The following is a 12,070-nucleotide window of genomic DNA, read 5'->3' as shown; positions in this document are numbered from 1 at the left end:
GTTGAATATACCATGGACTGCTAGGAGAACAAACAGGTTTGTCCTGGACAGGATGAAGCCAGAGTGCACCTTGGAGTCAAGGATTCTGAAGCTTTGTCTGACACATTCTGGGCATGTTGCAAGGAGGGACTGGTCCCTGGAGAGGGCCATCATGTTTGGGAAAGTGGAGGGACGGCACAGGAGAGGAAGACCCTTGATGAGATGGATTGATTCTGTGAGTGGAGTGCTGGAAATGAGTGTGTCGGAAACAACAAGGTCGCTGTGAGTCGCAAGCGACTTGATGGCACATAACAACAACAACATGGGCAGAAGCATCAAAAGAAGATGGAGAGAATACACAGTCACTGTATCAAAAATAACTGGCTGACACTGAAAATTTCAGGAAGTCCATATAAGCAGGAGCCAATAGTAATGAAGAAGGAAGTGGAAGCTACATTGAAGGTATTGGCAGAAAAGAAAAAAATAAGGCCCCAGGAATTGATGGGATACCATTTTACTTGTTTCAATTAAAAGATGGCAGCCTGGATGCACTCATCTGTCTGAGAACACCTGTCTGGCCAATGGATTAGAAGAGGTCCACAGTTGTTCCCGTTCCCAAGAAAGGTGATCCAACAGATTGTGGAAACTTTTGAACTATATCGTTAGTATCATATGCAAGCAAAATACTGCTGAATATAATTCAAAAACTACTAGAACAGTACATAGATAGTGAATTGCCAAAAGTTCAAGCAGGATTTAGAAGAGGCCATGGCACCAGGAATATCATTGCTGATGTCAGCTGGATCCTGGCTGAAAGCAAAGAGTACCAGAAATGTTTATTTATGCTTTATTGACTATGCAAAGGCATTTGACTATATAGATCATAACAAGTTATGGCTAACATTGAAAAGAATGGAAGCATTTAACTGTGTTCATGAGAGACCTAGACCTAAACCAAGAAGCTGCTGAACAGCAAGAGTACACGGCACGGTTTAAAATTAAGAAGGGGAGGGGAAAGAAGGAAGTGCATCAGAGTTGTAGTCTCTCTCCATACCTATTCAATCTGTATACTGAGCAAATTATTTGAGAAGTTGAACTCTGTGAGGAAGAGTATGGCATCAAGATCAGAGGAAGGTTCATCAATAACCTACTTTATGCAGATGACACAGCCTTGTTTGCTCAAAGTGAGGAAGACTGGAAGCACTTGTTGCAGAAGATCAAAGAATACAGCCTTCAATATGGACTGCATCTCAGTGTCAAGAAAACAAAGATTCTTACTTTTTGACCTATAGGCAACATCATGAAAGAGAAGAGATTGAAACTGTCAATAACTTCATCTTACTTGGATCCACAATCAGCACCCTTGGTTCCAGTAGTCAGGAAATCAGGAGACATATTACACTGGGAAAGTCCTCAGCCAGGGACCTCTCCAAATTATTGAGGAGTAATGATGTCAGTGGGAGGACTAAGGTGTGGCTGTCTCAGGCCATGGTCTTTCTGATCCTTGCTATGCATCTGAGAGCAGGGCAATGACTAAGGATTAACAAAGAATTATTGATGCTTTTGAGCTGTGGTTTTGGAGAAAAGTGCTTTTGGAGAAAACATTCCACGAACTGCCCACTTTTCAGTTAGCAGTGTAGCACTAGATCACTGCACCACCGGGGCACCGCAAAAAAAAAAAAAATCCAGAACAATCTTTGGCAAATTTGGACATGATTCCTTATTATTTGATTAGGAGTAACAGACCCAGGCTTCTGGATCTTTATGTAAAGAGATTGAGGGGAAGGGGACAATGGGATGGTTTGAAGGATAAAAGATAGTTTTTCCCCCTCGCACCAACAATGTTCAAAACGCATCTTGTGTTTGTGGGCAGGGGCAGTACTCATTCATTGCAAAGGCCTCAACCAAGACAAATCGTTCCAAATGTGCAAATGCATTGAAGCTGGGTTCACTGAGCAAGCACTTGCTAGAAGCTCGTGCTCTCATTAAAATCTGCCCTTTTTCAAAGCTTCCCGGATGTGGAACTCTCTTACTCAGGCGATAATCACCGGGAATCGCGAAGCAGGGCCAGCGATGTCAAACCGGGAGAAGCTTCCTGAGAGCAGGCCTAGCTTTTTCTGTCTTGCTGTTTTCTTTACAGCCTCCCCTCTCACATATTAGGTGATCAGTAAATGCTTGGAAACGAAATACCCGAATTTGTTCGGGCAGTTGAGCATCCAGAACGTGAGTTTATTCGGATCCACCATCTCCTCCCGTTTGCTGCGCTATCTGTCCCCACGGTATAACTGCCCAGCATCGAGAGTGCAACCAAGAAGGCGAGCTGCTGGAGACAAGATGGAGCGAGAGCCGACGCGGAGAAGAGGCGGCGCGGGGCGCTAGCTTGGGGAGTGGCCGGCTAGCGGGGCCCACCTGACCGCCGCGCAGACGGCCCAGCCCTGCGCTCGCGCTGACCTGGAGGCCCGCGCAGCCGGCGCGCGCGGGGGCAGGGCTCCCCGAAGCTCACGCCCCCCTCAGGCTCCGCCCCCCGAGTCTCACACGCGCCCACCCCGGGGGAGCCGCGGGCGGCGAGTGCTGAAGATAGGGGTCCGCGCTGCGCGCGCCCGTGCACGACCCGCGCGCCCTCGCGAGCTGACGCGGTCGCGACGCGCGCTCCTCCCTGCGCCACCCTCCCTTTCAGCCCTTCCCGGTCCCGGGGGCCCGGTGCTCAGCCCTGCTGACGTCAGCGGGTGATTCGTGGTGCCGGGTGCGCAGAGCCGCTGGCGCACTCGCGCGCTGCGCTCGCAGCCACCCCCAGTCCCCGCCTGGGCTCTGGCGCGCGCGCCCGCTCTCCCTTCATTTTCCCCCCCCCTCCCTCCCTTCCTCTTTCTCTCTCTCTCTACCCCTCGAGCTCTCCGCTAGCAGCAGCTCCCTCGCGCTCTCCGTCTCCGGCAAGCTCCACCGAGCAATGCGAGCTCTAAGAGGCAGCGCCGCCGCCCGCTAGAGACCTGTCCCTCGGCCCGGCCCCCTGCTCAGCCCTGCCTGCGCGCGGGGGTCGGCGACAGCGTTGCGGACGCACCGACGGCGGAGAACCAGCGATGCACATGCACTAGCAGCAACCCCTAACTCACTCCACATCCCGCGCCACCGCCGCCTCCTCCTCCTCTTCCTCCTCCTCTGGCAGCAGCGGCAGAAGGACCCACCCTGCCCCCCACCCTACCCTCCACTGGCTCCGGCTGTGGCTCCAGCCTCGACTATTATTCTATTTATTTTGGGTCGTGCACAAGCCTCGGTGCCTGCAGCCCGCGCCTTCCTGGCCCACGGGCGCTTCCTCCCTCGGCTCCGGAACCCCAGACCCCAGCCACCCGCGTCTCGACACCCCCAGGCTCCTGCCAGGTGCCGCCAGTCTCTGTTGCTGGAATTTTGTTAGCGGCTGTCATTTGGGGGAGTTCTGGTCTCCCGACATTTTTGTTTTCAGCCAAAGGGAGGATTTCCCCCCCTTTAAGCCAGGCTCTGCACTCCGGGGGGGTGGGGGGCACATCGAGCCGGGGAGCCGTGCCAGCAGAGTCGTGCGGGCTGTGGCAGGGAAGGGGCCACCATGGGATGTACTCTGAGTGCAGAAGAGAGAGCCGCCCTCGAGCGGAGCAAGGCGATTGAGAAAAACCTCAAAGAGGATGGCATCAGCGCCGCCAAAGACGTGAAATTACTCCTGCTGGGTAAGGACTTCAGCTGCCAACCCTTTACCCCGACCTCTGCCCCTCCGCACCTCCCTTAACCACCTCTCCCACCCCATCCGCTCCTGAGGAGACCTGGTCCCCGACTTGGCACCATTCTGTACCCAGGGTCGCCCACCCTCGACATCCCTAACCCCTTACCCCCCCTGTTCCCCTAAACTGATGATACTCACCAGTTTCCTCCCCCCATCTGTGTCCTACAGGGGCTGGAGAATCAGGAAAAAGCACCATTGTGAAGCAAATGAAGTAAGTCCCTGTGGCATTGGGATTTGTACTTTTATTAAGAATAATTTCTGAAATCATTTTTCTTACTTGCTCATTCCACATTGCTCTCCGGGCCTGGTTTTTAATTCGTGCACATTCACACACGTTGATTTTTACTCCCCTCCCCCACACCCTATGTTGGTTCTGGGTCCTCCACCCCAACTCCAGGGTGGGTGCCTTTTTTTTTAAAGAAAAAAATCTTTTCAGGCGGGGGTTGGTGCTAAGGGGAGCGCCTGTAGTTGTATGAATGACAGTGTCCGCCATATTGATCAGAACATCACATTATTGGCATGAATATGATCATTACTCCTGCTAGGTTGGGTGTTCCCTGAGCCTCTGCTTCCATTTGAGTCTCTCTGTTTCATCCTACCTCCGTTTCCCTCCTCCCCTCCATAATCCCATTTTCCCTCTGCTCTTGTCCTGAGGCACTGATTTTGAACTTGGCTAAATCATGGAGGCGCCCAGCCTAGACTGGGGTGCAAGATCGAGTGTCTGCTGTTCATGGGTTTGGTGCTGAATTGGAAGCTGTGGTTTCTGCCTCTGAACTCCCCACCTCCTAGGGGATGATGGTGGGGGAGGGGTGAGAAGATGAGGATTAGAGGGGAGGGGGCATGTGTTGGGGGAAGGGAGTGGGTTTCCAAGCGGATGTGCCTGGCACAGCTGTGTCCAAAGTAGAGGTGGAAAGGGGACGCTGGTGTGAGACTAAAGCCCGCCCCTGGACCCTCTCTGTCCCCAATCGCACTGCATTTGCTCTCCTGACATCAGGAGTTTTCTGTCACTCTATGGTCTTTATAACTGTGTTTATTTACCCTCTGTATAAGCTGTGTTCCATGCAATCTACCCACAATGCGGATTTCAGGCTCTACTTGCAGCCGCCCCCTTTTGCCTTAGATATCAGTTTCCCCTCCTAATTAACTGGGGGTGGATTTGAGTGATGGTTGAAAATTAAAACAAAATGGGGTATTGCTTCTCTTCCACACTTTCTCAATAAGGAGCCTCGCCCCTCCTTCCCGTTCTGAGGTTCGCTTCTTGCCCCCTCCGCTTGGCAGTTCCAGTGAACCCTTGGACAGCTTTGCTTGGGGCGGGGGGGTATTCGATGGGGAAGGGGTGTGCGCCCTCTGGGGCCCGGCTGCTTCCGCTGGTCTGTCAGTGAGGGACGAAGGAGTTCGTTAGGACCATTTAGCGAGGATTCCATGTAGCTTTGCTGTGACACCTTCGCGCACACACGGCTCCTAATTAAGGGTTGCTGTGCAGTAAACAAAAATGATTATTTTTTCAACTTGACAGAATAGCCGAAGTAATTGCATCCCGCAGGAAAACAATGGAAAATTAAAAACAAACTCCATTTGTGGGGAGGTGGGTGGGAGAAGAAGCATGCTTGCGGGTTTAAGAACCAAGATGCAAATTTAAAAAAAAAAATGCAAAAAATCTTGCATGTGTAACAGGCATGACAAGCGGGTTCTAGGCGGCGCCATGATGGTAGGGAGTTGCGACTCGGAGACAGTTTTCCCCAAAGGCTTGGCATGTTCTTATTTTTGTTCGAGAGCTCCCTTGGGCTTTCTTCGCAGAGGCCCCCCTCAGCTCAGCACACCCCCTCTGAGCCATGGTAATTCTGCCTGAGGCTTCTCTGGAGCTTGTGCAACCCAAATGGTGGGGAGGCGGGGCCTGAGGAATTGCTCTTTGCAACCAGGTGTATGTTGCATCTACCTGGAGTCCTTGCCGCTGCTGGGTACATGCAAGAAATACCACCCCTTTCTCCCCGGAGGTACATTTTAAAACTAAAGAGATCTGTGAATCTGCAGGGGCGACCTCAGAGTCCGATAAAATCCCAGCCACCGGAGCTGGGTGAGGTTTCAGGCGTTGAGAGTGGTGGACAGCGCCCAGCCGAGGCCGGAAAAGTCCGTGAAGCCCCGCTCGGGAGCGCTCGGCTCTGCTCGGCTCTGCTCAGCGAGGGCTGGGCATGGGGCTCGGAGGGACTCGGTAGTGTTCGTAGCCGAGCCGAGGCCCTGGCGGAGAGAGCCGAGCCCTTTCGGAGGGGGGTCGAAGGCATTCAGTAAAAGTGCAAGGAGGAGAAGGAAGAGGGCTATGTGAGAGTCTGCAAATTAACTTTGCATCCGCTAAAGCAACACGTTACCTGTTTTCCCTGAACATAAATTAGGTTGATTTAATAAGATGTTTAAAAATATGTACTGAGTCCCCCAAAGGAGAAAGTTACCTACCTTGGATTTTCATTCAAAGAGAATTGCGCTCTCTTAGGAGATAGGTGTGCCATTTTAGAATGAAAATCCCTAATTATGTTCTAGGGCGAGAACTTTAAATTAAGGCTGTATCTAGACTTCCCTGGAAATGTCCTATGACCTCTTTCTAGAGGTTCGAATCCACCCGCAGCTCTGTGGGAGAAAGGTGGACAATCTCCTCCCATGCAATTTACAGCTTCTGAAAAAACCTACCAGAGGGTCAGCTCCGAGTCAGTGCTGTCTCAACGACAATGAGAGGAAAAGAGATAGACAAGTTGGAAAATGAAGCATGTGTTTTTTGAAATGCTTGAGTTCAGAAATCAAGGCGCTTCCCCGAGCCCGCCCCACCCTTTGTAGCACTTCTCTCTTTTCTTGTCATTGAGATTTTGCAAGTGAAACAATTAATACTTAAAAACAAAGCAAAACTTAATTGCACTTGGTCTGTTTAGGAAATAGGATATGTTTGCTCCAAAATTCAGAAAGGTTCCTGGACATTTGCTGCAAGGGACCAGAATGAGGACTTGGAGTCCTGTCCCCAGAAGCGTTCATGAATGGCAGTGTTTCCTCCAACTGGGCTGGAAAAAAGTCAGATCAAGGCCGTGTGCCAAGCTGGATGCAAGGACTTGTTTTATTAACCACAAATGTGGAGTTGGTGTCACTGTATCCTAGTGACAAATTCTTTTGCGTCCTCCCTTGCAGAGATGGTTTTTGCATGGCTGCTTGACTGAAGAGTCAGCATCAGGAGAGCTCTGTGAAGGGTGGAGCCCACTCAGGCAGCACTTAGGGAAAATTTCTCTGCCCTGTGCAATGATGACCAACCAGTCAGGCCATTTATAAAATCAGTTAAATGAAACAAAGTCCTCCTCAGATTACACCTGTGAGAATCAATGATTTTTTTTTTCTCTAATCACGGTTGGGGTTATAAGGAGAAGAGGACTATTGATATTCGAACATTCTTGAACCCTTTTTATTCAGTATTTCCAGAAGAGCAGAGAGCCATCCTTTCAGCCTGTGTTCTCATCCGTGTTGTGTGCTGATTAGAAGGAATGAGCTTCCCTATATGCCCATAGTAACTGCTGTTCTATGAACAAGAGATGACTGCCTGCTGCTCAGAACCATTAGCACACATATCCGCCTGAAGACATTGTGAGAGCTGGCCTTTCGTATTACAGCACAGCAGACCACTGGCTGCAACAATTACATGCATATTCTTACTGCACTTAGAACCATTAGCACACACATCGGCCTGAGAACATTGTGAGAGGCTGACCTCTGAAATTCTTACTGTCCCACACTGTAAAGGGAAACTTGAATCCATTTAAGAGATGATGCATGTTAGATTGTTACTTTAAAAAATCTATTTCTCCATATTTTATTAAAAATATGTTAACCATGTTTTTAACACAGCTTTCTTGCTTGTTTTCCTTTGAGCATAGGATTGGGGGAGCTGTGCCGGACCATCATTGTGTTTCAGTATTGAGAAATAAACAGTGATAATTGAAACAACACAAATGTTATTTGAAACACACCATGCATAGGAAGTAGCTCCTTTTTCCTGGTATTTAAATAATGTTGATTGCTAGAGAGCTGTGACCTCACTTGTGATACAGTCTCTTATCTTTGCAAACAAGCAGTGGGGCTTTTTTTTTTCTTATGCAGATTACTTAAGATTTTAAAAGGAAATGATGATTTTTATTAATTACCAAAACCGTTACAAAGAAATCTCTTAAAGATTCTGTCTCATGAGGCAGGATCAGCAGAATATCACGTGAAGCAGCTTCCCAATTCTTCACAAATAGTGCCTCGACTTGGAACGCCTCTCTGATGAGATCAGAAAAGAAATTGTGACACTGCTCTGGGCACCACCATTTGCCATCATTTCAGTGTTGAGTTTTCTGTGACGTCAAATTCAAGACTAATGGTGCTTAGAGCACGAAGTGGATTTTTTGCAAGATAGCTGAAAGGTAGCAATGAAGAGTGGCTTGCTAGCAGATAGGTTTTACATCAATGAACACTAAAATGAGGCTCTTTGTATATGCATTCATTCCTAAAGTATCTACCTGCTCAGTACCATTTTAAAATAAAGGTAATGGTTTTTCGTGTTGAAGATATCATTGCTCGTAGAAATAGTCAGCCTTTAGAATGGGGCATGACTCCCGGAGAGACCTTCCTCTGACAGAAAAGGCAGCCTTAACTACCAATAAACTAGTCATTCCCTCCTCCCAGCTGACCTTGATCTTGCATTTGGAATACCTGTGGTTTACAAGGCAACACAGATCTAATCCCCTAGGAAGAAGATGGGCAGTCTCCTCCTGTGATCAGAGAAAGAGAGGAAGACTCGCCACAGTATGTGTGGCATAGAGACCACCGTTTAAATGGATGTGAGCATAACTGAGATTGTGAGGATCGTGCCGGCTAGGGCAGAGTTCGGATGAGTTGTAGTCAACCCAGGAACACCTAACAACAACAACAAAAAATAGTGTTTTGATTTGGGTCACTTACTAAGCAGTAGACAGTAGAGGAGGCCAGTGGAAGCTGAGGAAATGCAGCCATCTCAACAACTGTGCTCAACAAAGCCCATGTCCGGGTAACATTCTCCTGAGAGCTACTCTCCTAGAATTGTGGACTTGTTCTTTCTAGAGTCCTCTTCCTGGCTGCTTTAGCTCCATCCCTGCCTCCTGTCTCCCTGTTGAACTAAATGGATGCAACTTGTTCCCTCTGGAAACAGCACAAGCGAGAACAGAAGATCAGCCCAAGGAGATGAGTTCTCTCTTACTGATGGGTAGTACTCCCTCCTTAGTGCGCACAGAGCTGTAAATGCCGGCAAACTCTGTGCCAGCAGAGGAGCAAACAGGGCCTCCTGACCTCCTCTGAAATTCTGGAGCTTTGTTCACCTCTTAATTGTCAGATTCTGAAATGGGGCCCATCTGTTTGGTAAAAGGGCGATGTTAGTTTAATTCAGTGGATAAAGCTTCAGAAGGGATTGGGATGACTCAGAAGAATCAAGTCTTCTTCTGTGTGTAGATCTGGATTAAATAGGCACGACCAGTGTCAGAATCTAATCTTGTTTCTTGTAGCTCTTTGAACTCCCCAGGCTGTATTGTTGTGCTTTGCATGCCACTCCTGTGGAAGACAGGACAAGACCAGCCATGCTTTTCAGATATTAGCAGTATGAAATACTTGATCACATTTTGGTGAAGATTTACACAGCAAAAAAAGGCTCTTGTTTAACAATTTCTACACACATTGTTCACTGGCATTGGTTATGTGACATCATTTTTATTCTTTTCATTCTGGTTGTTCTGTTTCCAGTGCTCTAGCTTCCCTACCTCTGCCCTGTTACCCTCCCATGCTTGCTTTAGAGTCATTGCTAACTTTAGCTCATAAGGTTGATCTTTACCCTAGCTCTCATAACATTGGAGACTTAATATGAATGGAATAGGATTTTCTTTTGTGGCATGTACTTAGCTCATCTGAATGCAGAGACTTGGGTCTGTTTCCCAAAGTCTTTTTATTCTTTCTTATTGAAGTTAGACCTTTATCCCAGAGCACCTCTGTGAGACAGCAGAAAAACTAGTACAGCAACAGACAAGACAACTCTGCACTATGCAGATAGAGTCCTCAAAGCCAAGAGGAGAATCTGAAGTGGTTCCTTGAGCTGTTTCTGGGAGGAGACCCAGGGACACGTTAGAGGAGAAGTGGTTTTGCCGATGGCTCCCACCATGCTCAGAAATGAAAACCACCCTGACTTCTGTCCGTGATGGGGGAAAGGGACTAAAATGTTTGGGGAAATGTTATCTCCAAAATGGCCTCTAGCAAAGAACAGCTTTTGATTTTGAAAAAAGATGGCATGCATGTTTACACAGGCAGCTTGCCTGTTTACACAAGCTGCATGGACTCAAAATAGTCAGAAGATACTACGAAAAGGGCACATCCCCTCACTTTCTCATTGGTTACATCAGCTGAAGCCTGAAGGTGCTCACCAGATTCCATTTTAGGAATATGTTCAAGTTTGTATCACATTATCTCATTCATTTCCTCTCATCCCTGTGCAACCCTGATAGAAAGGGTTTTAACACATTAGTGACTAGAATGGCGGTGAAGACGAAGAAGACCAATGTCCTGCTAACTAATTCTGAGGAATAGGTAGTTTGTTCTGTAGGTGAAAGTTTTGCATGCTTCTCTAAACAGAGAGTTGACTAAGAGTGTGCATTCTGCAACCAGGCTGCCTGGGTTCAAGCCTTCGGATAAATTGAAATGTGTGACCTTAGACAAGGTGCTTAGCTGCTTGTGCCTCAGTTTTTGGGCCTGTGAAATGGGATTTGTCATACTCATTAAATGAGGTAATATGTTAAATGCAGTTACAACTGTTCAGAGATGGGAAGTGTTGTCAACATGTTACCTGGAGTTTCTGTTCCATGGAGAGCTCTCCTCTAAAGTATGTGGGACCCAGCTGCACTGAGAGTCGGAAGGGGGACACTGGTTGATGCTGATGTGGTTTTTCCTCCCCTCACCTGCTCTGCAGCAGCGGTTATATAACTACCTATGTTGTCGTAACTGATGTGACATTTTGACTGCGCGGCTGCTTCAGCCCAAGAGGCTTGGGTGTTACTACATAGAACTCTGGACCCGGAGGCAAGACAAGTGGCTTCTGCTTCTCCTGAGGATCTCTCTTAGGGGTTCAGTTTTCTGGAAGAGTTGGGCCAATGCGTCACCCAGTCTCCTTTCCTGTGCTAAATGGTCTATGGAATTAAGATTTCTATGTTTTCAAGCTCTGAAAGTTTCTGATCTCACCAATGATGGCCCCATCCCACAATGAGTGGGGAAGTCTATGATCGTTCTTGTAAGGGAAAGGTAACTATGGAGGTTTGGTGGCTGAGTGGTAAGGAATTTTGCTGCCAACCCAAAGGTTTGTGGTTCGAATCCACCAGCCGCTTCATGGGAGAAAGATGTCCCAAAACCTCCTGTTCGATTTGATGCCTCTGGACCCACTGCAGGGTCAGCAATGAGCCAGTCCCAACTCAGTGGCACTGAGCAACAACATTAGAATAACAGCTTCCACTGTGAAGCGTTATAAGCCTGGAAACTCATAGTTCTGAGAGATCTATTGAAGCAACTCCTTCTAAGGCAAACTTTTCATACAGATGTCGTTCTCAAACCATAGAAGAGGATTGGAAACTACCCCCTGGGGTGTTTCAGGTAGGAGACCAGCAACATATCAGAGAATTCGTTCCTCCATGCTCGGTCCTCAGTTCCACCAGCAGTCACTGCCCGTGCTGGCCCTTGCCTTGGCTAAGTGAGGATCTAGGGAGTTGGGAGATAGGACTGGAGGGCAGTTCCTGTGGGATGAGTAAGATCAGTTCCTGACTGTGTCTTTTAAAATGTGGAGATAAGTTAAAACAGGTGCTTACGGTACTAAACTACCACCTGCTCTGACAGAGAGAGATGAGGCTGTCCCTAGAAAGAAGGCTTAGGAACCTACGGGCGTGACTTTAGGTTTGGTAGAGCAAGAAAGGAGTCCTGGTGGTACAGTGGGGTTAGCTGCTAACAGAAAGGGCAGTGATTCAAACTCGCCAGCTATTCCTTAGAAGAAAGATGAGTCATTCCGCTTCCAGAAAGATTTACAGCCTCAGAAACCTTAGGAAGGATTTTTCAGGTATCCATAGGGCTGCTGTGAGCAGAATCAAATTGACAATGGGAAAAACTCTGAGCCTTTTCTGTGATTTAAAGGCTATAGAGGTAGCAAGAGAGTATGATTGTGAGGGAGCTCTGATGGCTTAATGATAAGGAATTGGGCTGCCAATCAAAAGGCATGCAGTTCGAACCCGCCAGGTGTGCTGCAGGAAACGGATCAACCATTTCCTCCTGTGCAGTTTATAT

The 12,070-nt window shown here is 48.2% G+C and overlaps 1 protein-coding gene and 1 pseudogene across 5 annotated transcripts in view; both read left to right on the top strand.

Moving 5' to 3' along the window:
- LOC102861120 overlaps positions 1–3,385 on the top strand; it is a 15,298-nt pseudogene extending 11,913 nt beyond the window's left edge.
- GNAO1 (guanine nucleotide binding protein (G protein), alpha activating activity polypeptide O) overlaps positions 2,743–12,070 on the top strand; it is a 240,976-nt gene continuing 231,648 nt past the window's right edge. For 4 of the 5 annotated variants that reach the window (XM_006882518.1, XM_006882519.1, XM_006882515.1 and 1 more), the window contains exons 1-2: positions 3,554–3,671; positions 3,893–3,935. In XM_006882518.1, the coding sequence (XP_006882580.1) occupies positions 3,554–3,671; positions 3,893–3,935 (161 nt within the window). Of the gene's footprint in view, positions 3,672–3,892; positions 3,936–12,070 lie in introns of all 5 variants that reach the window. The other variant, XM_006882516.1, reaches the window with a different exon arrangement.

The sequence above is a fragment of the Elephantulus edwardii genome, unplaced genomic scaffold, assembly GCF_000299155.1.
Source record: "Elephantulus edwardii isolate Elephantulus edwardi_28Jun2011 unplaced genomic scaffold, EleEdw1.0 scaffold00021, whole genome shotgun sequence".
Classification (NCBI taxonomy): domain Eukaryota; kingdom Metazoa; phylum Chordata; class Mammalia; order Macroscelidea; family Macroscelididae; genus Elephantulus; species Elephantulus edwardii.
This window is presented reverse-complemented; position numbering and strand designations above follow the sequence as displayed.